We start from the raw sequence: 23,164 nt of genomic DNA on the forward strand, positions 1-23,164 counted from the left end.
GTTAGTTTCTTAGGCTTTTTGGAAATGCATATTTAAGAGGGAGTTAGATGTGGCCCTTGTGGCTAAGGGGATCAGGGGGTATGGAGAGAAGGCAGGTACGGGATACTGAGTTTGATGATCAGCCATGATCATATTGAATGGCGGTGCAGGCTCGAAGGGCCGAATGGCCTACTCCTGCACCTAATTTCTATGTTTCTATGACATAGGTTTAAGGTGAGTGGGGAAAGATTTAATAGGAACCCAAGAGGTGCAGAATACCCACACGCTAGCCATGCTCTCATCTTGCTGCTACCATCAGGTAGAAGGTACAGGTGCCCGAGAACCATGACTTCCACGTTCAAGGACAGCTTCTGCCCAGCAACTGTCAGCCTCTTGAACACAGGACAATACTAACCTCAGCATCTATTTCCTATGCTTTTCTTTTAGTTTGTCTGAAAACACATGCATATTTTACTATTATTCAAAAGTAACTTGCCATTTTAGAGTATGATCGTTTGGGTTACAGAAATTCACAAATCATTACCCAGAAATTCGAAATATGGAATCAGCTTCATTCTTGGGGAATTTGCGTGAAAATAAATATACACATTTTTTAAAACTTTATTTCTTTATACAAGTGCAGATGTCACAGCTTAGCATTATGAAACTTCTTGATATGGAACCTCTATCCCATGTAAAGTGGGATTATCTGTACTTTGAGACTTTCACCTATGCAACTTCAATATGTGTAATGTGTACAAGTGATTTGAAGAACAAAACAGACTTGGCATATGTGGCCATGTGCAACGCACATTAAACTACAATGAAAAATGTTATAGGATTATTAATTATATTTGCCATGATTTTTCAGACATTAGTATCCAGTAGATCATTGAATCTCTCAGTAATGGCAAATAATTGATGGCTCTGGAAACGGTATCAAAATGCAAATAAACTTCATTTAAGTTAACATTAAATATTGCTAGATAAAAACTTTTTTATCAGAATCGCTGATATATTCAAGGATGTACTTGTGTGTTTTAGCAAATCTGCAAATGGTAGATTGCTTCTTCACGTTGTAACTTGTGCCACTAGGTGATAATCTTTACAGAATCAGTCCTTGGATACAATTGTTTAAAGGGGCAAGGAAATGACTAAGTTAAAGGCAAAGAAATATATAAATATAATACACAATAACTGCTTTTGTTCTGTCTGCAGGTTATGTTAATATTGCACTGACCTGTTTGTTGCCTCATCGGCCAAGGAACAATTTGGGGTTTTTTCAAATCTTCAAATATTTTCTTTGATTTCTTGTTTACGTTGTGGGATTTTTTTTAAATAATGTGATCTGTATGTTGACATGACAGTGCGGGATGTCACAGGATGGTAGGTGAAGAAAGTGCTGTGTCCTGGGGCCAGCTGCATTTCAGAAGCGTTAGGAAGGAGGGCGATTTGCACACTTGTGACTTCTGTTGCCATCCTGTCAAATGCTTAACTTGTACTCGCTGCCGTAGGAGAGGACAGGAATTGAGCATTTGACTTGGGCTGCAGTATGTTGTGCCAAGTATATGAAGCTGACCCACAGGTTGTAGCGTATTCTATATGCTTCCACCTGTATGTCTACCATGCTTAACATGCAAACTCAAATTGATATTTATTGGTGTCTTACAGTCCCTGTATTCAATATCAGTAGTGTTGAGAGAATGCACTTTACCTGGTTTGTAACAGGAGGGTAAAAGTAAAAGCAAGGAACAATGTAACATTGTCAATTATCAATTTTTGAACCTTAATTTAATATGTATCCACCCTCTTGTTTGGGAATGCAATATCATAAATATACGCAATAGAAAACTCGAACTTGATTTACGATATTCAAGCATTGAATTTACATTGCTAGTTTGATCTTGCTACCATATCTACCAGGCTGGAATGTTCTTTTAAATGGGCAAGGATGAGGTTCTGTCAAGGTTGTCTGGTGATTGAAAAGTAGTCGGAACAATTACAGAATTATACAAATCATCTTAAATTCTGACTCTCCTGCACCTATTTTCTATGTTTCTATGACTGCTTATTAACTCCTTTGATTAAAAATGTGCGCTTCATGAAATTGGTAAGTTATGGGGAACTGTTATTAATATGCCGGAGAAGTCTGACAGAGTGTTCGACATGAAAAGTTAACATTTGCTGCTTTTCGCACCATGCTACCTGGCCCGAGTATTTCCTGCATCTGCAGCTTTCCAGTGTTCACTAATCAATATGCCTTTGTATGTCAGTAATCCAACTGTGCGCATTACAACACAGAGTAAACTATTTAGATATACAATGATAGGAACCAATAGTTTAGCCACAATTTCTACAGAGATCAAAAGCAACTTTCAAGGCTAAGACATTTACGTGATCAACTTGCCGTCTTGTTCACTTTCCCCGACGATGCTTTACACAGGCACAAATTAAAAGTCGATTGCCGTGGCCGAGGCAGTTACGGACAATTTACTGTGAGAGGTGTTTATTTTGCCATAAAAGATGGTGGGGTCACTGTGAATAGTCTCTTCCCTTAGGCCTTCATTAAAATTAATCTGTTCATTGTTCAGATAGATGGTTGGTTGTGAGGTCAGCGTGTGTGGGTTAAATGGGGAGTTGTCATCACCTGCGTCTGACATATCATTGTTTGTCTTTTGTTTCTCGATCTTTCGTCGTCGTTTTTTCTGCTGCACTGAAAGATCTAGAGATGCATAACACATCTGGTTTTCAATCGCCACCTGTTAACAAAAATGGAGATTATTTCAAATTCTTAATGAATTCAGACACCACACTGCAATCTTACAGGTCGGTCAATAACAATTCCTATGGGTTCAGTTGTTAAACATATAATTTGAGGACTGTTGCTTTCAAAATAGAATTGACAATCAATTGGAGTGGTCAAAGAAAAAATATAGCAGCATCAAAACTTAATGATTTAAAAAGATTATAGAAACATTAACATAGAAAATAGGTGCAGGAGGAGGCCCTTCGAGCCAGCACCACCATTCATTGTGATCATGGCTGATCGTCCCCAATCAATAACACGTGCCTGCCTTCTCCCCATATATCCCTTGATTCCACTAGCCCCGAGAGCTCTATCTAACTCTCTTAAATCCATCTAGTGATTTGGCCTCCACTGCCCTCTATATAAGGCTGAATGATTTGGAAAGAACATTGCAGTAAATTTACTTGAGTATGAAAGCTGGAAGGTAGGCGCCAATGTGTAAGAAGGATCTGCAAATGCTGGTTTAAACTGAAGATCGACACAAGCGTCACCCATTCCTTCTCTCCAGAGGTGCTGCCTGTCCTGCTGAGTTACTCCAGCTTTTTGTGTTTGTCTATAGGTCGGCACCAATGTTATTTGGCTGTTTTTTATTACCATACCAAGATAAGAGTCCCATTTTGCTCATGGCATTTGGCCTTTTTTTCTGACAGTAAAGGCCTGATATCCATAACCTATTGATGGTCTTGCTATCCATACAGGGTAGGACCGCTGGTCAGACAGCATTTGGAGTATTGTGAGCAATTTTGGGCCCCGTATCCAAGGAAGAATGTGCTCGCACTAGAGAGAGTCCAGAGGAGGTTTAGGCGAATGATCCCAGAAATGATTGAGTTAACATATGATGAGCGTTTGACTGCACTGGACCTCACAGGAATTCAGAAGGATGAGGGGAGACCTCATTGAAACTTACCGAATAATGAAAAACCAGGATAGAGTGGATGGGGAGAGGATCTTTCCACTAGTGGGAGAGTCTAGGACCACAGGCCATAGCCTCAGAATAAAAGGACATACTTACTTTTTATTCCAGACTTTAGTCAGATGCTGGTGAATTTGTGCAATTCATTGCCACAGGAGACTGAGGGTCAAGTCAATGGATATTTTTTAAGGCAGAGATAAATAGATTCTTAATTAATACAGGTGTCAGGGGTGATGGGGGGAAAAGGCAGGAGAATAGGGCTGCGCCATGATTGAATGATGGAGTAGACCTGATTGGCCGAATGATCTAATTCTACTATCACGTGACATTGCTTGAAGCTTGTAGTTCAATTAATTTGTTTCCATGCCTGTAATAGATTTGTGCTATTAAAGGTTCATTGTGTTCAGGTCACTCACTTCTATTACAATGTGAAGTAATTTGAGACTTTTCCCCCTCCTGAACATGCTGTTTATCCGTGTGCAATGATTTTCTTTAATAGGAAGAATATCTGTCCATGGTTGAATATTTTTGGGTTTCTGAATGATAGCTTTATTTTCCTTCTGAATTTGATGGAAGGAAGGTTATGGATGAAGCCATTGAAGATTGCCGAGGGTCTCTTACTCTGCTCTGAGCCTGAGGAATGGACTTCCAACAACAACAACCAACATGGCAAGGTATCCCTGCAATGAGGTAGAAATTTTACTGATGTTGCTTTGATATTAAGGGCAGTCACTTCCCCTTCCCTGGGCTTTGCCACTTGGGTCCATGTTTGTATCAAGACTACAATTGCGTCTGAAGGTTTTCACACAGAGAGGGGTGAATCTCTGGAACTCTCTGCCACAGAGGGTAGTCGAGGCCAGTTCATTGGCTATATTTAAGAGGGAGTTAGATGTGGCCCTTGTGGCTAAGGGGATCAGAGGGTATGGAGAGAAGGCAGGTACGGGATACTGAGTTGGATGATCAGCCATGATCATATTGAATGGCGGTGCAGGCTCGAAGGGCCGAATGGCCTACTCCTGCACCTAATTTCTATGGAGCCGAGTCTCTTTGCACAACCATATTGGAGCACCAATAATGAGTACATGCCATGTGACGGCACTATTGATTACTCCTATTACCAGTCTGGATCAACCTTGCAAGTGTAGAGGCAAGCTCTTGGGTTGCATCAAGATTGCTTTGCCAATCATTTTTATCTTTGCTTAACTTCCCTTCCCTATGCTCATAACTATCGATATCCCCATGTCCAAAAAGTATCTAGATGTCAGTCTTTCTTATACTGACTAATAATTTCCAGCAAATCTCAACCATCCCAAATGCGTCTGTCCAAGCTCCTTCCATTTAGTTGTAGTTGCCCCATATCCCACTGGTAATGGCAGTAACCAGAGTGTATGTGTGCTGACCTGGGAATGTGCAGAATATCAAGGATTTAGTACAGGGTCAGGATTTTTGGTCACTATTGCCCAAGGGTCTGATGCAATAGTGGAGGTGACCTGGTCTTCTCTTCCAATGGGTAGAGAGAGGCACACTACCTTTTGCTGAAGTAAGTCTATTTTCATTATCTGACAGCTGTGCATATTGATTAAAAGTATTATTGTTTTGATCTTTAACTTTCTGAAAGAGCACTGGAAGCCACATGGCTTGTCAGCAGGTTCTCTCGGAACCGTCCACAGTTTAGGTCAGTAATATGCCAGGTCCTTCATGGAATCCAACAAATCTAGAAGTGGTGCTCAGAGTAGTGTAATGTAGAAGTGTGTGAGAAAGGACTGCAGATGTTGGATAAAATCAAAGGTAGGCACACAATGCTGGAGTAACTCAGCGGGTGAGGCAGCATCTATGGAGAGAAGGAATGCGTGACGTTTCTGGTCGAAACCCTTCAGTCTGAAGAAGGATCTCTACCCGAAATGTCACCCATTCCTTCTCCCCATAGATGCTGCCTCGCCCGCTGAGTTCCTTCAGCAATTTGTGTCTACATTTGGTGTAATGTAGACACTGAACATTTCCACCACAGGGTGAGGGAGACAATAAAGCAGCAATTATGTCATGAACAATCCAATTGGCCCATTGATGGTCTTCAACTGGATCAAGAACCAGAGGACATAGGTTTAAGGTGAGTGGGGAAAGATTTAATAGGAACCCAAGAGGTGCAGAATACCCACACGCTAGCCATGCTCTCATTTTGCTGCTACCATCAGGTAGAAGGTACAGGTGCCCGAGAACCATGACTTCCACGTTCAAGGACAGCTTCTGCCCAGCAACCGTCGGCCTCTTGAACACAGGACAATACTAACCTCAGCATCTATTTCCTATGCTTTTCTTTTAGTTTTAGCACTATCATGGTCTGGTTAGCCAACTAGCAACTATGTTGATTTATTTTACTTCTGTATATTTATTGTGTTATTGCATTAATGGGACTGTAAAGCTGCACAAATAATAATTCCATTGTTCTGTTCCTGGTGTAGAGGCCAATTAAACACTTGACAAGCTTGCAAGAGGCAAGGGTAGGAAGAGGTGTGGGTGTCGGTGGGTTTGTAGTAGACGTCAGTAGATTAGTTTAGTATATTGTCACTTGTACAGAGGTACCGTGAAAAGATTTTGTTGTGTGCTAGCCAGTCAGCAGAAAGATGGACTGGTCCCTGGGATGGAGAGAGAGTGAGAAAGGAGAGAGATAATTAGGTAGGGTGGACGTCAGTGGTAAAGTCAATTAAATCAATGGGTTTTGCCCGTGTGCAAGAGGCAGCCCTGATGGAGTTGTCAATGTAGTGGAGGAATAATTGGGGAATGGTGCCAGTGTACGTTTGGACCAAGGACAGTTCAATGTAACCAACAAAAAGGCAGGCATTGGAGGTGCCCATGGCTCATCATTGACTTGACGAAAGAGTGAGGAGTCAAAAGAGAGGTTGTTGATTGTGAGGATACGTTTAAACCAGGCAGAGGAGAGTAGTCTGAAGAAGGGTTTCGGCCCGGAACATTGCCCATTTCCTTCGCTCCAGAGATGCTGTGTTTCTTCAGCATCTACCTTTGATTTTCCAGCATCTGCAGTTCTTTCTTAAATGGAGGAGAGTATTTGTTGAGGGGAACTGATTGGGTGTCTGCTCAAGGACTGAACAGAGGCCCCTGAGACTGACCTTTTGGAAATGAAGGTGCACAGGGACTGGATGGTGGGGGTCAAGGAATCTCAGGTTATTGAAGTGATGAAGAGGTGGGAATGGACATGTGGACAGATAGAATTTGGGAATAGCTTGGTGAATAAATAAAGGCCAATAATTTTCATTTTTTATATGCTCCCTTACTGAACAGCAATGTTTAAGAGTCATTCTACTGCTCTCTTCTGATAAATTGCTGAGGTTTTTGCATTTTAAAAACAAAAGTGCTGACGTAACTCATCAGGTCGTGCAACATCTCTGGAGGGCACCAGATGGGTGATGTTTCAGGTCGGGACTTTTCTCCAGCTTTCTCCACCCCATTCCATCAGCCCAAAGGGTCATGACCCAAAATGTCACCTTTCCATGTTCACCAGAGATGCTGCCTGACCCGCTGAGTTACTCCAGTACTTTTTTGTAAACCAACCTCTGCAGTCCCTCGGGTTTACATTTTGTTTGTACTGTATTGGTTATGTTACCAGGACTTGCAGCAAATCCTCAGCAGAAATTGACAGACTTCAGAAAGTTGGTTGTTCTTCCTGTTAAGTAATTCGACAGCCATATCTATTCCTTTTTGTAACATTGAAACCAATGCAACAGTTTGGTTTCTGTATGGGCCACACCAATGTAATATTGGATGGACTATATTATTATTCTGTGCATTGCACGTTTAAAAAGTAGCATGAAGTGGGGAATGGAATAATGAATTAGGTTTCACTGACCATGTGTTCGATAGATTAAGATGCCAACAGTTAATAAGCAAACTAATTGGTAGAGGTACCTTGGTTTCATTTCCAGATCTGTTGCCTGGCGTCATGGCTTCATAACAGTTCTCACTTTCAACTTTTGGGGAAAGCAAACAAGAACATTATAACTTTGCAACTGGTGATTATTTTTTAGCACAAATTTCAATATGGATTTTTAAAAATATCATGAAATCTTCTCATTTACAAGTTTGTATATTTAATTTGACATTGGAATTCTTCACAAATGTAATTTATCGCAATACATCTTACTGAATTTAATTGTTGAACTTTCTATTAGTTAGGATGTTACTGGAAATAAGTGTTCGTGGAGAATCTGTATCTTTGGTCTCATTCAGCACTGTCAATGTTTTTACATTTCAACATTAATCTGTTTAACGCACACATGAGACTTTAATATTAATACATGAATTGTATGTACAATAATATCCAGATTTTATCTCAAAATATTGGCAAATTAACATGCAAATATACTTGGAGGAAGATGCGTACCTATATTATCCGGTATGAGATTGCCATAAATTGGATGGTCATCCACTTCCTGAATCGTTGGACTGTACACCAAAGCAAAACAAATGCATTAAATAAATATTTTTTTAATTCTCCGGTTAAAACAAGCAACACTTATTTTACCTTCCCTTTGCTGGATAAATAGTTTTGATTCAACCTCCATTGATTACTTCGGAAAAATTGGACACCGAATAGTGGAGAGTGAAGACTATCTCCTTCGACCTCCCTTCGACTATGATGAAGACCACCTACGACTAGCTTCGACTACCCTTGATCACCTACGACCTACCACAACTTAACCTACGAGTTTAAAAAAAGTATCGATTTCTTTTCCATGGTGACCGTTTTTTACTCGTGGGCATTTTTTAACATTTTGAAAAATGTGCCGCGACCTAGCTGAGTCCTCGAGTACGCGGAGACCACTCTCGAGCATGAAGGAGAGTTACTAACACCTATGGCCTCGTGGCGACCATGCTGTGAGTATGGGTCGAGGGCAAACTCGCGGTAGAGATCGCTCAAGTGGGACAGGCCCTTTAAAGCTCTGCTCAGTGTGTGTGCTGCCAGGTAGAATGGAGCAGACTGTGCATTAAGGTGGCATGGATTCGTGGCTGGAAAAAACATTACTCCAGCTCTTCCATCAATCCAGGATCATGCTGGTATCCTGATCAATCCTGGCATCTATTTCTTTTTTAAATATTTTTATTTATTAGAAGTACAGTAAGTTACAGTAGTACAAGCCACATATATCTTATTACATTTATTGTACCCCTTCATTTTTTAAGCTTTAGGGAAAGAGAAATAAATAAAGTGAGAGAGAGTCGTGTTAGTGTGAAAGAGTGATCAAAAAGAAAAACCCATTAAACAAAGAGTTAGGGGAAAAAAGTTAAGAAATAGGCCATAGAAAAGAAAGAAAGAAAAAGAAACACAAGCTCTAATTATGAAAACTGCGCAAAAAGGGATGTCCCAACCATATTTTTCATCCCCTCCCCCCCACTTACACCATTTATTTTTTAAAGTACTGTTGCACCTTGTACTTGTAGTAAGTCCATAAATGCAGACCACATCTTTTGGAAGTGGTCTGGTTTGCCTGCAAGGATGAGTCTCGTATCTTCCAGGTGTAAAGTTTCAAACATATTTGAAATCCACATGTTTATTGTTGGTATAGGAACGTTTTTCCAGAATTTAAGTATGCTTTTTTCCCTGTTATTAACCCATAATTAAATAGATTCTTTTGAAACACATTTAGTTCAGGGCTACCTTCCATTGTTCCAAAGATAATCCATTCTGCTTTTTGGTATCAGTTTTATTTTAAATAATTTTGTGAAGATTTCAAAAGCTTCAGTCCAGAATTTTTGAATTTATATACAAAAAACAAATGAGTGCACTATCGTAACTTCTGGAGATCGGCATTTATCACAAATAGGTGAGACGTTAGGAAAAAGTTTACTTATTTTGGTTTTTGAATGGTATAATCTATGCGAGATTTTAAATTGAATTAGAGTGTGTCTTGCGTTAATCGAGAATTTATGCACATATAGTAAATGTTTATCCCGCCTCTCTTTTGAAATTTTTATAGCTAGTTCTTGTTCCCAGTCTCTTCTAATACCGTCGGTTGATGGTATTTCTATATTTAGAATGATGTTATACAAGTATGATATTAAATTTGCTGATTCGGCCTTTGTCTTCATTGCTTCGTACAGTAAATCTGGTGGCATATTATAATAATTTTGTGTATTTTTTCAGAAATCTATGAGTGCGCTACTATAGCGCACTAATTTTTCAGAAATCCTGGCATCTATTTCTTTGTGAGTGTCTGGCTATTTCCTTCATTGAACCTACAGTGCCCTCCATAATGTTTGGGACAAAGACCCATTACGCCGAAACGTTGCCTATTTCCTTCGCTCCATAGATGCTGCTGCACCTGCTGAGTTTCTCCAGCTTTTTTGTGTACCACCCATTATTTATTTATTTGCCTCTGTACTCCACAATTTGAGATTTGTAATAGAGAAAAAAAAAATCACATGTGGTTAAAGTGCACATTGCCAGATTTTAATAAAGGCCATTTTTACACATTTCAGTTTCACCATGTAGAAATTACAGCAGTGTTTATACATAGTTCCCCCATTTCAGGGCTTATAATGTTTGGGACACAGCAATGTCATCTAAATGAAAGTAGTCATGTTTAGTACGTTTAGCATTTTGTTGCATATCCTTTGCATGCAATGACTGCTTGAAGTCTGCAATTCATGGACATCACCAAGTTGCTGGGTGTCTTCTCTGGTGATGCTCTGCCAGGCCTGTATTCCAGCCATCTTTAGCTTATGCTTGTTTTGGGGACTAATTCAGTTTTCTCTTCAGCATATAAAAGGCATTCTCATGATTGACTTGGCAACTCAAGAACTGACCATTTTTTAGCTTTGAAAAACTAATTTGTTGCTTTGGCAGTATTTTGGGGATCATTGTCTTGCTGTAGAATGAACCTCCGGCCAATGAGTTTTGAGGCATTTGTTTGAACTTGAGCAGATATGGAGTCTATACACTTCAGAATTCATTATGCTACTACCATCAGCAGTTGTGTCATCAATGAAGATAAGTGAGCCAGTACCTTCAGCAGCCATACATGCCCAGGCCATAACACCCCCACCACCGTGTTTCACAGATGAGGTGGTATGCGTTGGATCTTGGGCAGTTCCTTTTCTCCTCCACACTTTGCTCTTGCCATCACTCTGATATAAGTTAATCTTCATCTCATTGGTCCACCAGCCATTTTTCCAGACCTGTGGTTGCTCTTTTATGTACTTCTTGGCAAACTAACCTGGCCATCCTGCTTTTACAGCTAACCAGTGGTTTGCATCTTGCAGTGTAGCCTCTGTATTTCTGTTCATGAAGTCTTCTGACAGTGGTCATCGACAAATCCACATCTGACTCCTGAAGAGTGTTTCTGATCTGTCAGATAGATGTTTGGGGATTTTTCTTTATTATAGAGAGAATTTTTCTATCATCAGCTGTGGAGGTCTTCCTTGGCCTGCTAGTCCCTTTGCGATTAGTAAGCTCACCAGTGCTTTCTTCTTAATGATGTTCCAAACAGTTGATTTTGGTAAGCCTAAGGTTTGGCTGATGTCGCTAACAGTTTTATTCTTGTTTCGGTCTCATAATGGCTTCTTTGACTTTCATTGGCACAACTTTGGTCCTCATGTTGATAAACAGCAATAAAAGTTTCCAACGGTAATTGAAAGACTGGAAGAAAGACTAGGTGCTGAGAGCTCTCTTATACCTGCATTAAGGAGGCAATTAAACACACACCCGAGCTATTACAAAAGCCTGAGAAACCATGTGTCCCAAACATTATGGTGCCCTGAAATTGGGGGGGGGGGGGGGGGGGGGGGGGGGGGGTTGGGGGGGGGGAGGGGAAGAGGACTATCTATAAACACAGCTATAATTTCTACATGGTGCAACCATCCTTATAACTATAAAACTCTGATATTGGATGTGTGTGTGTGTATTGTTTGTGTGTTGTCACATCTTCTCGAAAAAAACGACACGGTAACGGTAAAATTTTTACATATGCCAGTAGAGATTTATGCCCTGGAGCCCGAAAACGGCTTATCGGAAAAAATGGTGCTTTATTTCTCAAGTTATTTATGAAATTGTTCACAAATCCGATAAAACTTTGAAAATAAACGAGATTGGCTTGCGGATGACATCATAATGGCCTGTGCTGTGTTCCACACGCTGCGAGTGACATCACCCCCCTCCACCAAACTCGCAGTCCTTTAGTTGACACCCGTCCCCCCCCCCCCCCTCCCCTCTCCCTCTCCTACCCTCCCCCCCCCCCCCCTCTCTCGACCCCCCCCCCCCCCCCCATTACAAATCTCAAATTGCGGAATCCAGAAGCAAATAAATAAAAGATGGGCCTTTGTCCCAAACATTATGGAGGGCACTGTATTACAGATGCTGCTACTTATCTTTCCTTCAGATTTGTTGCTTACACACTTAATTGGAAGTGGGGAGGATGTTTCCACTAGTGGGAGAGTCTAGGACCAGAGGCCATAGAAGGATGTGGATGTATCTTTAGAAAGGAGATGAGGAGGAATTTTATTTTGTCAGAGGGCAGCGAACCTGTGCATTTCATTGCCACAGACAGCAGTGGAGGCCAAGACATTGGGTATTCTTAAGGTGCAGATTGACAGATTCTTGATTAGTACAGGTGTAACAATGTTTAAATGTGACATGTTTAAATATGGACTATTTCAGTTAGGTAGCAAAACTTTGATCCAATTTGCCTAGGGTTTTGTGCTGGAAAAACTTCTATTCAATCCCCTCACTGTACAAGGGAAAGGATGCACGGTAATCTTTCCTTATGTCATTTCTGTGTACTCTAGATTTAACTGTGCAGTTCTTGCAGTTATCCCTCCAACAATTTTTTTTTCTGGAAAATTGTCCCATTTTCAACCATTAAGTTTGAGGGACAGGGGTTATTGGAACACAACTGTTTAAGTGTTTATCATCAGATCAATCGCTAGCAAGTCTTGGTCTGATTAATTTAGTGGCCACTGCTGCTGAATCAATCTATTGATGGACAGCACCACCAACCCTCTCTGCCCAGCACCTTCACCCTCAACTTAATCAGCTGTGAGTAACTCATGAATATCTTCAGCTCAATGGGCTAACAAGGCAGTTAGGAAGAGAAAGCATAGTCCTTCATAGGAAAATCAACATTCACACCACTGGGTTGTAAATTGCCCAAGCAAAATATGAGGTGCTCCAAAATTGAGGTTCCTCCAATTTGTGTGTGGCCTCACTGCCAGTGGACGAGGCCCAAGGCAGAAAGTTTCCACAAGGTTATGACAGGAATGCTTGGATGTATCACAAAAAAACGTACCCAGCGTGCCCTGGCCCTAGTCGGCACGGACTAGAAGGGTCGAGATGGCCTGTTTCCGTGCTGTAATTGTTATATGGTTATACTTCAACAACAGATCTAGCTCATCCACCTGGAGATGTCTGAGGCTCATCGCCTGCTGGACCCCAAATACCGGGAACCGAGGAGGAGGGTGGAGGGAGTTGGTGACAACGGCAGAAGCTGGACAACGGGCCTTGTGGCCCAAGATAAGACTGCACTTTTAAGAACTTTGAAATGAAAAATGTGGGCAGTTGGAAAGTGAGAACCCAAAGGGGTTCTCATTTGTTGAGAAGTCCAGCGGAACAAACTGCACTAATTCAACAATTAAATTCACAACAAAATGCAAAATGCTGGAGGAACTCAGCGGGTCAGGCAGCATCTGTGAAGGGAATGGACAGATGATGATTCGAATCAGGGTAAATAAATCTGAAGATGGGTCAAGAGTCAAGAGTATATTTAATTGTCATATACTCGGTCCTGACTCGAAATGGTGTCTGTCCATTCTCTCCATAGATGCTGCCCGACCAGCTGAGGTGTTCTAGTTGCATCTAGTTTTTGCAAACAGAGGAAGTTTCTTTTCTTGACTACCCTACAAACCCATCAGCCTGTGGCCACAGAGACCTCCGGTGGAAAATGCAGAGTCTGTGTACATTATAAGGACCAATGAGATGAGGTGCTAGAGAGGCTGCCTACATAATATTTGGAAATTGAGAAGGATGTGGTGAAAAATTGAAAATAATTCTCAAGCGATATGTTGAAAAGACTGCAAAAAGTTGTGATCACTGCCCAGTCCATCACCGGCTTTGACCTTCCCACCATCGAAGGGATCTATCAAAGTCACTGCCTCAAAAGGAAGCTAACATCATCAAAGACCCACACCATCCTGGCCACGCACTCATTTCACCATTGACATCGAGAAGAAGGTACAGGAGCTTGACAACTGTAACGTCCAGGTTCAGGAACAGCTTCTTCCCGACAGCCATCAGGCTATTAAACACTAAACAAATAATATTTGAACTGCAACAGACTATCATGGGTCATATGACAAAAACCACTCCTGGGATTAGGAAACTAAGGAATCACAATACTTTATCACACGTTTTTCTTAAAGCAAGCATTTAAAAAAATCAATGGCCAAGTGTCATTTTTGGTTTAAAAAAACCTGCCTGAAATGTTTCCTCCATTGGTTCTATTCTATTTCCACTTCCATTCCCAGCCTAATATCACCTCATCCTAACCAAGATATTGTGCACCAATTTTAATCTTGGTTACCATTTAAAAAAAAAAACATGAATGTTCCATTAGTGGCTATAAACTGACATTATATCTATCTGGAACTAATTTTTGCATGTTCTTTATTTTATCACATTGTACAATTTTATATCAGGTTTGTACTGTGCTCACTCTCTGCTTCCATTGTTACAATGTTTGTTTTAATTATTTTGCCTGTTGATTTCTGAGGAGTTGCTCCTCAAAGTTAATATGGGTTGGGGTAAATGCTAGAATGCATCTTGATCACAGTTGGAATTGGAACTCAATAATTACAAGATGCTGTCTTATGTTAGTACTCTCTGGATATGATGTGCCCATTATCTGACCAGAGTTCTGGATCATATACCGATAAGAATGTTTATACCTGGGCTTGAGGAATCAAGAACTAGAAGACGTATGTTTAAGATGTGAGGGGAAAGATTTAATAGGAACCCGAGGGGCATCTTTTTCGCACAGGGTGGTGGGAATATGGAACTAGCTGCCACAGGTATTAGTTGAGGCAGGTACTATGACTGCATTTAAAGAACGGGGTGGAAGATTGCAACCTTCACGTGGTCCACCCTGTTTCGACGAATGCAATCAACCTGGCAGGCACAAACAGAACAGGTTGGCTTATGAATTTAGGCTGTGCACACCATACGCAAGAAGAAGTAGATTTAAAGGACCATTTGGATAGGTACATGGATAGGAAAGGTTTAACGGGATTAGGGCCAAACATGGGCTGGTGAGACTAGCTTAGCTAGGGCATCCTGGTTGGGAGATAAGAGCCTGGTTCCGTGCTGCAGGATTCTTGCAATAATTATATAAAAATGACGCATCTCTACAGAAGAATATTTCACCAGCAATTTATAACACTAAAAAAAGTAATCCTTAGAGAACTACAGAAAATGTAGTTATTTTGAGGCCCTCTTGCTTGTGTGCGACATTCTACATGTACATGTACATGATATGTGGCATGTAAATGCATATACAAAGGATCTTTGTTTCTTGCGAGCAAATGTTCTATTCTTGCCTAGCCATTTTAAATATCGCTGTTTTTATCTAATTTGTTACAGAAGCATTTAAATTACATTGAGATTATTATGATGTCACACACAATGATTCAAAGTTTGCAAGGAGTTTAAGGTTTAATTTATCTGTGATGGAAACATTTAAAATAACTGATCAGAATCTTCACAACCACAAACATTTACCCATTTCAAATAACAACATTTTCATTCAAATGTAATCTTTATTTTTAAACTAAAAAGACACACAAAAAAAAACTAAACAACTAAAAAAACTAAATAGTAAGACAATATGTGTCTATGCAGATTATTCCCGGGATTAGGAAACTAAGGAATCACAATACTTTGTCACAAGGTTATCTTAAAGCAGGCATTTAAAAAAATCAATGACCAAGTGTCATTTTTGGTTTTAAAAAAACCTGCCTGAAATGTTTCCTCCATTGGTTCTATTCTATTTCCATTTCCGTTACCAGCCTAATATCACCTCATCCTAACCAAGGTATTGTGCACCTATTTTAATCTTGGTTACCATTTCAAAAAAACATTAATGTTCCATTAGTGGCTATAAACTGACATTAAATCTATTTGGAACTAATTTTTGCATGTTCTTTATTTTATCACATTGTACAATTTTATAAAATGAAACAATTTTATTATAGAGTGCTAAAATAAGCAGTGGCTAGGCAAGAATAGAACATTTGATCGCAAGAAACAAAGATCCTTTGTATATTCATTTACGTGCCACGTAATTAAATAAATGTACTTGATTAAAGTGGACAATTCAAAGTGTGATTAGATTCAGATTCAGATTCAATTTTAATTGTCATTGTCAGTGTACAGTACAGAGACAACGAAATGCATTGGGGTGGTCGTGCAGAAGGAGTGGAGGACCCTGGTACAAAGACTGCTGCCAGCGCCCACATCAAGTCGGTCGGACAATAACTCAATGTTATTGAATGATCAATCATTGATGTTGGAGATGTACTTCTTCAGATTCTGCTGCCTGTGAGAGCCACTAAGGTAAACATAAATGAGCAGTAATGGAGCATACAGCGAAACATCTATAGATTCAATGCTTCAGGGAAGCAGATCCAAGCTTCACAGCCAAGGACCTCTTGCTCTGGATCATGCTGACACGAAGTACAGGTATAACTGTGCAGACCTCCGCTCCCTAAGAGGTGCAAAGCCATTACATGCTTTCCTGTGGCACTGGAAAGTAGAAGTGTGCATTTTCCTGACCCCCCCCCCCCCCCCCCCCCCCCCCCCCCCCCCCCCACCCCCCCCCCCCCCCCCCCCCCCCCCCCCCCCCCCCCCCCCCCCCCCCCCCCCCCCCCCCCCCCCCCCCCCCCCCCTGAGTGCACTTAACACCGCAAAGGCTGAAAATCTGTACTGTTAAATCACCAATGGAGTTCCAAGCTGGCTTCCCATCACTCATTAGAGAATCGGCCTATTGTTGCCCTACTACGTGAGATGTGAAGTAGACAGTAACATTTGTCTTTATACCAGAGCACTGCATTGTCCTCTTTACTGCATCTTTGTAGTTTTTAAATCACATTGTCATAGAGTGATAGTGTGGACACAGGCCCTTCGGCCTAACTTCCCCACACACCTGCCGCGTTTGGTCCATTTCCCTCCAAACCTGTTCTATCCATGTACCTGTCTAACTGTTTCTTAAATGTTGGGATAGTCCCAGCCTCAACTACCTCCTCTGGCAGCTTGTTCCATACACCCACCACCCTTTGTGTAGAAAAAGTTACACAATTCAGATTCCTATTAAATCTGTTCCCCTTCAGCGTAAACCTATGTCCTCTGGTCTTCCTGGTTTCCTTGCCAAAAATAAAATGAGACCGTGTCTTACTAATCCCACCTTTCCTTTACCCCCACATTTGATCCAATTTGGAGTTAAGTGCCATCACCTCATTGCAAGTTCTTGACTTGCAATTTCTCCTCTGCTTTTAACATCTGTGCTGCCCTGTCTGTTTAGGATATGTCCTTTAATTTAAACTTTCCAATCTAGTAAAACCCTTTGGGGGAGGAAAAATTCTATAATTCTAATTTCCGCATTGACCCATTAAATGTAGTCAGACTAGAAGCTGCCAGTAATCTTTCACAGAAAGTGACTTGTAAAAGTGGACTTTCCGTGAAGGCTGTGGTTATGAGTGATCCTTCTGTTGCAAGCACGCAACACAGATCCCCATCTAATGTCAGGGGACCTACTGGCAAATTCATTCCCTGTTCAAATACAGTCACGTAAACTGGTGTTAAGTCAACAACAAATGTAATTGGGGCCATAAATGAAGTGAAATAATCACTTCGATACACTTGCACATGTTATGAAAATGACAGTGGAATTTCTAAGGGAGAAAGTGTTTGTTACTTTTCCTCTGCCCCAACAAACTTATATAAACTGCACATTGCTGTTTTTAAGGTAGCCAATTGTGTAATAAAGATATATTGAACGTGTGCATGAGCTCAAGTCTGTGTACCAGTCCAACCCCACCTTTTGTTAATACAATACAATACCATTTATTGTCATTTGAGCCTCAAATGAAGTTCAAACGAAATTTGGTCTCTGCAGTCATACAACAAGAAAAAATAAATAAAACCAAGACACACACTTAACACAATTTACACAAACATCGATCACAGTGAATCGCCTCCTCACTGTGACGGAAGGCAAAGTCATTGTCTCTCCCCTGTTTTCCATTCTTCTCCCGGTGTTAAATCACTAAACGGTGCAAGTTTGATGATGCTTTGTAATCTAAAATTCTGAACAGCACGTGAATATTCAGGGATAGTAACCACCTTATATCTAGACTTCTCCTTACAAAGTCAGAGTTTACGCAGTGGAGAAACACACCCTTTGGCCCAATTTGCCCACACTGGCCAATACGTCCCAGCTAGAGGCAATACAGGGATAATCTGACTGTCAGGCATACAATAAACATGAAATTGGTTTTTGAGCTGGGCAACGCATAGCAAAATAATTCATATTCAATAATTCCAGAAATACATTTTAGTTTTTGGAAAAAATAAAAGATTTGCGGCCATACCTCTGCAGTTGACTGACACTTCTGTATATTGGTCTGGGTGCTGCAAATCAGAAAATTATATGAATTCTTACAAGTTTCACTATCATAACGTTAAACGACCAAACAACTTGCTGTATTGTAGCCTCTCTGAGAGACAACTGTGAAATGTAACATGACTGTTTTGTTTCAACCAGATCAAGGCCGATTGTATTCAAAACTCAGATTAACTTTTCAGCTAAAATTGCTAATTCTCTTTGTCAAATGTGTACTTAAGGGAGGGGAGGAGAGGGGAGGAGAGGGGAGAGTCAAATGCTTTTCAGGAGTGTTTTTTTACACAATATAGACAAATGGAATATAGACACAAAAAGCTGGAGTAACTCAGCGGGTCAGACAGCATCTCTGGAGAGAAGGAATAGGTGGCGTAGAACGGTCTCGACGCGAAACATCACCTATTTCTTCTCTCCAGAGATGCTGTCTGACCCGCTGGGTTACTCCAGCTTTTCGTGTCTCTACCTTCGATTTAAACCAGCATTGCAGTTCCTGCCTACACACAGATAAATGGCATCATGTGCCAGAGAGCGTGGCCTGCAGATAGCGGGGGGGTGATTGCAGCGGGAACAGTGGGTCAGCGTGGTGGTAGTTAACTGGGGAGCACTGAATCAACTAACTATTGCCTTCCTGTTCCTCTTTTGAAACTTACAGGTTTGAATGTGTAAATGTAACCACCGGGGACGATTTTTTAAAAACTTCTACCAGAGACAAATTGACAGCAGCAAACCGGTTTCCACATTACACTTACAGAGCCCAACATATCTGACTACATTTGTGGAAGCGCTCCTGCCAGCGCAGTTGGGGCTTCAATGTGGCCATGAATTAAAACACGGGCACACAAAGAAAGGAGAAACGTTGATATTATAGCGAAGGTACACAAAAAAGCTGGAGAAACTCAGCGGGTGCAGCAGCATCTATGGAGCGAAGGAAATAGGCAACGTTTCGGGCCGAAACCCTTCTTCAGACTTCTTCAGATATTAAAGCGATGCCGTGCAGGAAAAGGCCACTCGTGCCAGATCATCTATCACCCACACTTCTCTCAATATCCCCAATCAGTACTTTCTGATTCGATACACTTGAAAACGCTCGCTGTCCAAAGCACTTGGCTCAGATGGTGAACGCGAATATGATTTGTGACCTGCAATAGGGTTGCCTTGGCAATTTTAACTCCCCCTGTTTAGAAACATAGAAAATAGGTGCAGTAGTAGGCCATTCGGCCCTTCGAGCCAGCACCGCCATTCAATATGATCACAGCAGGTGGGACTGGACTAGTGTAGTAGCTGGGACATTGTTGGCTGGTGTGGACAAGTTGGGCCTGTTTCCACGCTGTATCACTCCACTCCACATCCAGAATCAGTACCCCGCTCCTGCCTTCTCCCCATATCCCTTGATTCCGTTAGCCCCAAGAGCTCAACCTAACTCAACTACACTGCGCTGATGCAGAGAGAGCAGTTGCCCTCCATGGGGCAAGGTGCAGCTGAACACAGCACCCCAGGGCAGGGAGAGAGGGGCTTGCTCAGCTCACTGTACCTTTAGAAAGGAGATGAGGAGCAATCTGGAATTCATTGCCACAGACTGATGTGGGGGCCACGTCTTTGGGTATTTTTTTTAAAGCAAAGATGATAAATTCTTGATTAGTAATGATGTCAGGAGTTATGGGGAGAAGGCAGGGGAATGGGGTTGAGAGGGAAAGATAGACCAGCCATGATTGAATGGCGGAGTGGCCCGAATGGCCTAATTCTGCTCCTGTGACCGCTGAACGTTAAACACACTGGGGACAGTGTCTTCAATGAGAAACGATGGGCAAGGTGCTCACCTCTCTGGCGCGTTGCTGTACAGTAAATCACATTCATCACAAGAGAAGCCAACAGGGCCAAAGCGGTCACAGCCAACAATCCCCACACTCCGACATGGCAGCCGTTCTGCGCATCTGTGCAAAAAAACAAAAAGCAGTCATGGAGTGATACAGCGTGGAAACAGGCCCAACTTGTCCACACCAGCCAACAATGTCCCAGCACTAGTCCAGTCCCACCTGCCTGCGCTTGGTCCATATCACTCCAAACCGGTCCTATCTGGTCGGCGTTGATAATAATAATAATAATAATAATAATAATAATAATAATAATAATAATGTTTTATTTATAGGGACAATGCATATTAATTAACATTGTGCATGTAAATATGCGAGATTGTAGCTAATCAGCAGCTAATTTCCGTCTCTAGTCCCGATACCAAGTGGAGTCAAGATTCCCTCCCTATAGCTTTCACCAGATGCTCTACGTGTGGTTTCAGGGCTAGTGGGGCCCCCAAGTCCCACTAACTGAGCAGCGACGTACAGATGAGAAGACACTCCAAGTCTCTCCCTAAACTAAAACCTGCTTCACCTGCCCAGCTTTGGGTCGAAAACAGTGCCGGCTCCAATCTGGTGAGATTATTTCACTCAAATCACCTGTAACTCAACCCCTTAATGTTGGACCAGCTCCCCTGTTAGTCACACCGCGTAGAACTAGAACCTGTCTTTAAGAAGGAACTGCAGATGCTGGAAAATCGAAGGTGGACAAAAGTGCTGGAGAAACTCAGCGGGTGCGGCAGCATCTATGGAGCGAAGGAAATAGGCAACGTTTCGGCACGAAACGTTGCCTATTTCCTTCGCTCCATAGATGCTGCCGCACCCGCTGAGTTTCTCCAGCACTTTTGTCTACATAGAACCCGTCTTTCCCAGGATATCGAACAAGAATGTTCCTTGTCGCAGCGAGCAGGGTGACAAATTCTCGCCAGCCAGCGCTAACAATGGCCTGTTTCCTTGATCATAGTTACTTTTCTCTGCACATCTTTCATTTATTTATTCTATACTTCTCCACATCACCATCTACACCTCTCGTTTCCCTCCCTCCCTGACTCGCAGTCTGAAGCATTCCCATTCCTTCTCTCCAGAGATGCTGCCTGTCCCGCTGAGTTACTCCAGCATTTGGTGTCTATCTTCGGTTTAAACCAGCATCTGCAGTTCCTTCTAAACACACACACGATCTCTGCACCTCGTAACCTCGGGTACAAGCAGAACACGGGGGAATCAGATCGGTCCCGGGGGTTAAATTATCCAGGTTATTGTAATTGTAACGAAGGAAGATCATTAGAGTTGAGACGAGTGGTCCCACCACGACCTTCGTTCATAGTTATTGAGCTACCGAGGACGCGGCGATCTTCACACACACACACACACACACACAGTGAGACCACCGTGGTCAGGGTTGCAGCCCGCTAATATAACCGCGCTCCAGCAACTAACCCATGGAGCTGTGTCCGCTATGAACCTGTACACCTTACCCATTGCATCTCGCCCCGGCCGCTGCACTGTCGCCAGCGCTCCCTCTCCCCACACAGCCCAGCGAGGCACAGGAAATAGCTGACGTCCTTGCAACATTGCACTTATCCTCTGAGGGGCTTGTCTCCGACACATTCTCTCCCTCTCTTCAGCTGGCAAAGCGTGGGCCGGGTAATACAACAGTGGGTGTAAAGTAGAGGGGAGAGGCAAGGAACTGCAGAGGCCGGTTTACAATTTTTTTTTTAAAAAGACACAAAGTGCTGGAGTAACTCAGCGGGTCAGGCAGCGTCTGCGGGGAACATGGATAGGTGAAGTTTCGGGCGGGGGACTTGGGGACACTTCAGGTGGAGAATAAGCAGCAGTGAGTAACACTATTTGGGTCGTGGCTGGATCTCATGTGCCGCCTGGCTCCCGATATACGATACGAAGCGAGTCCTCACAAAGGGCGTGCGACTCGTCCTACAAACTATGGCAGTGTTTAAAATCACTGAGAGAGGGCCAAGTCTCCCAGTATAAGAGTCCAGTCACGATAGTTTAATTGCTACCTATCTGTAAACCAGCATCTGCCGTTCTCTGTGTTCATTGCCATGTGTACCGGCAACAGACCAGTGACACTCACTCCGACTTGTTAAAGCTTTCAGGCCAGTGCCCTCGAGCTTGAAACATAGATAATAGGTGCAGGAGGAGGCCATTCGGCCCTTCGAGCCAGCACCGCCATTCATTGTGATCATGGCTGATCGTCCCCAATCAATAACCCGTGCCTGCCTTCTCCCCATATCTTCCTCCTCTCCATATCCCTTGATTCCACTAGCCCCTAGACCTCTATCTAACTCTCTCTTAAATCCATCCAGTGACTTGGCCTCCACTGCCCTCTGTGGCAGGGAATTCCATAAATTCACAACTCCCTGGGTGAAAATTTTTTTCTCACCTCAGTCTTAAATGACCTCCCCTTTATTCTAACATTGTGGCCCCTGGTTCTGGACTCGCCCAACATTGGGAACATTTTTCCTGCATCTAGCTTGTCCAGTCCTTTTATAATTTTATATGTTTCTATAAGATCCCCTTCATCCTTCTAAGCTCCAGTGAATACAAGCCTAGTCTTTTCATTCTTTCCTCATATGACAGTCCCGCCATCCCAGGGATCAATCTCATGAACCTATGCTGCCCTGCCTCAATCACAAGGATGTCCTTCCTCAAATTAGGAGATCAAAACTGTACACAATACTCCGGATATGGTCTCACCAGAGCTCTATACAACTGCAGAAGAACCTCTCTACTCCTATACTGAAATCCTCTTGTTATGAAGGCCAACATTCCATTAGCTTTCTTCACTGCTTGCTGTACCTGCACACCAACTTTCAATGACCGGTGTACAAGGACACCCAGGACTCGCTGTACCTCCCCCTTACCTAACCTAACCCCACTGAGATAATAATCTGCCCCCTTGTTTTTGTCGCCAAAGCGGATA

The 23,164-nt window shown here is 42.3% G+C and overlaps 1 protein-coding gene across 2 annotated transcripts; it reads right to left on the reverse strand.

The window, feature by feature from the left end:
- Positions 1-222: 222 nt before the first annotated feature.
- Positions 223-21,816, reverse strand: LOC129702569 (uncharacterized). 2 transcript variants are annotated; one of them, XM_055644348.1, is made up of 6 exons: positions 21,699-21,816; positions 20,191-20,304; positions 18,345-18,384; positions 8,095-8,156; positions 7,620-7,681; positions 223-2,738 (listed from the first exon to the last, which is right to left on the reverse strand). In XM_055644348.1, the coding sequence occupies exons 1-6, from the start codon at positions 21,793-21,795 to the stop codon at positions 2,430-2,432; spliced, it is 684 nt and encodes a 227-aa protein (XP_055500323.1). In that variant the 5' UTR covers positions 21,796-21,816; the 3' UTR covers positions 223-2,429. The 2 variants fall into 2 exon arrangements, with proteins under 2 accessions (XP_055500323.1, XP_055500324.1); XM_055644349.1 differs by lacking the exon at positions 21,699-21,816 and having other exon boundaries at positions 20,191-20,454.
- Positions 21,817-23,164: the final 1,348 nt, after the last annotated feature.

The sequence above is a fragment of the Leucoraja erinacea genome, chromosome 13 (genome assembly GCF_028641065.1).
Source record: "Leucoraja erinacea ecotype New England chromosome 13, Leri_hhj_1, whole genome shotgun sequence".
Taxonomy (NCBI): domain Eukaryota; kingdom Metazoa; phylum Chordata; class Chondrichthyes; order Rajiformes; family Rajidae; genus Leucoraja; species Leucoraja erinaceus.

What these genes read in the sequence shown, in the direction of transcription:
- LOC129702569 (XM_055644349.1), bottom strand. Translation starts at nt 20,425, where the DNA reads ATGGACCAAGCGCAGGCAGGTGGGACTGGACTAGTGCTGGGACATTGT. An exon ending in TACAGCAACGCGCCAGAGAG is followed by an intron (nt 18,385 to 20,190) that starts GTGAGCACCTTG and finishes TCTGATTTGCAG; the next exon opens with CACCCAGACCAATATACAGA. An exon ending in GATCTGGAAATGAAACCAAG is followed by an intron (nt 2,739 to 7,619) that starts GTACCTCTACCA and finishes TTTTGTTAACAG; the next exon opens with GTGGCGATTGAAAACCAGAT.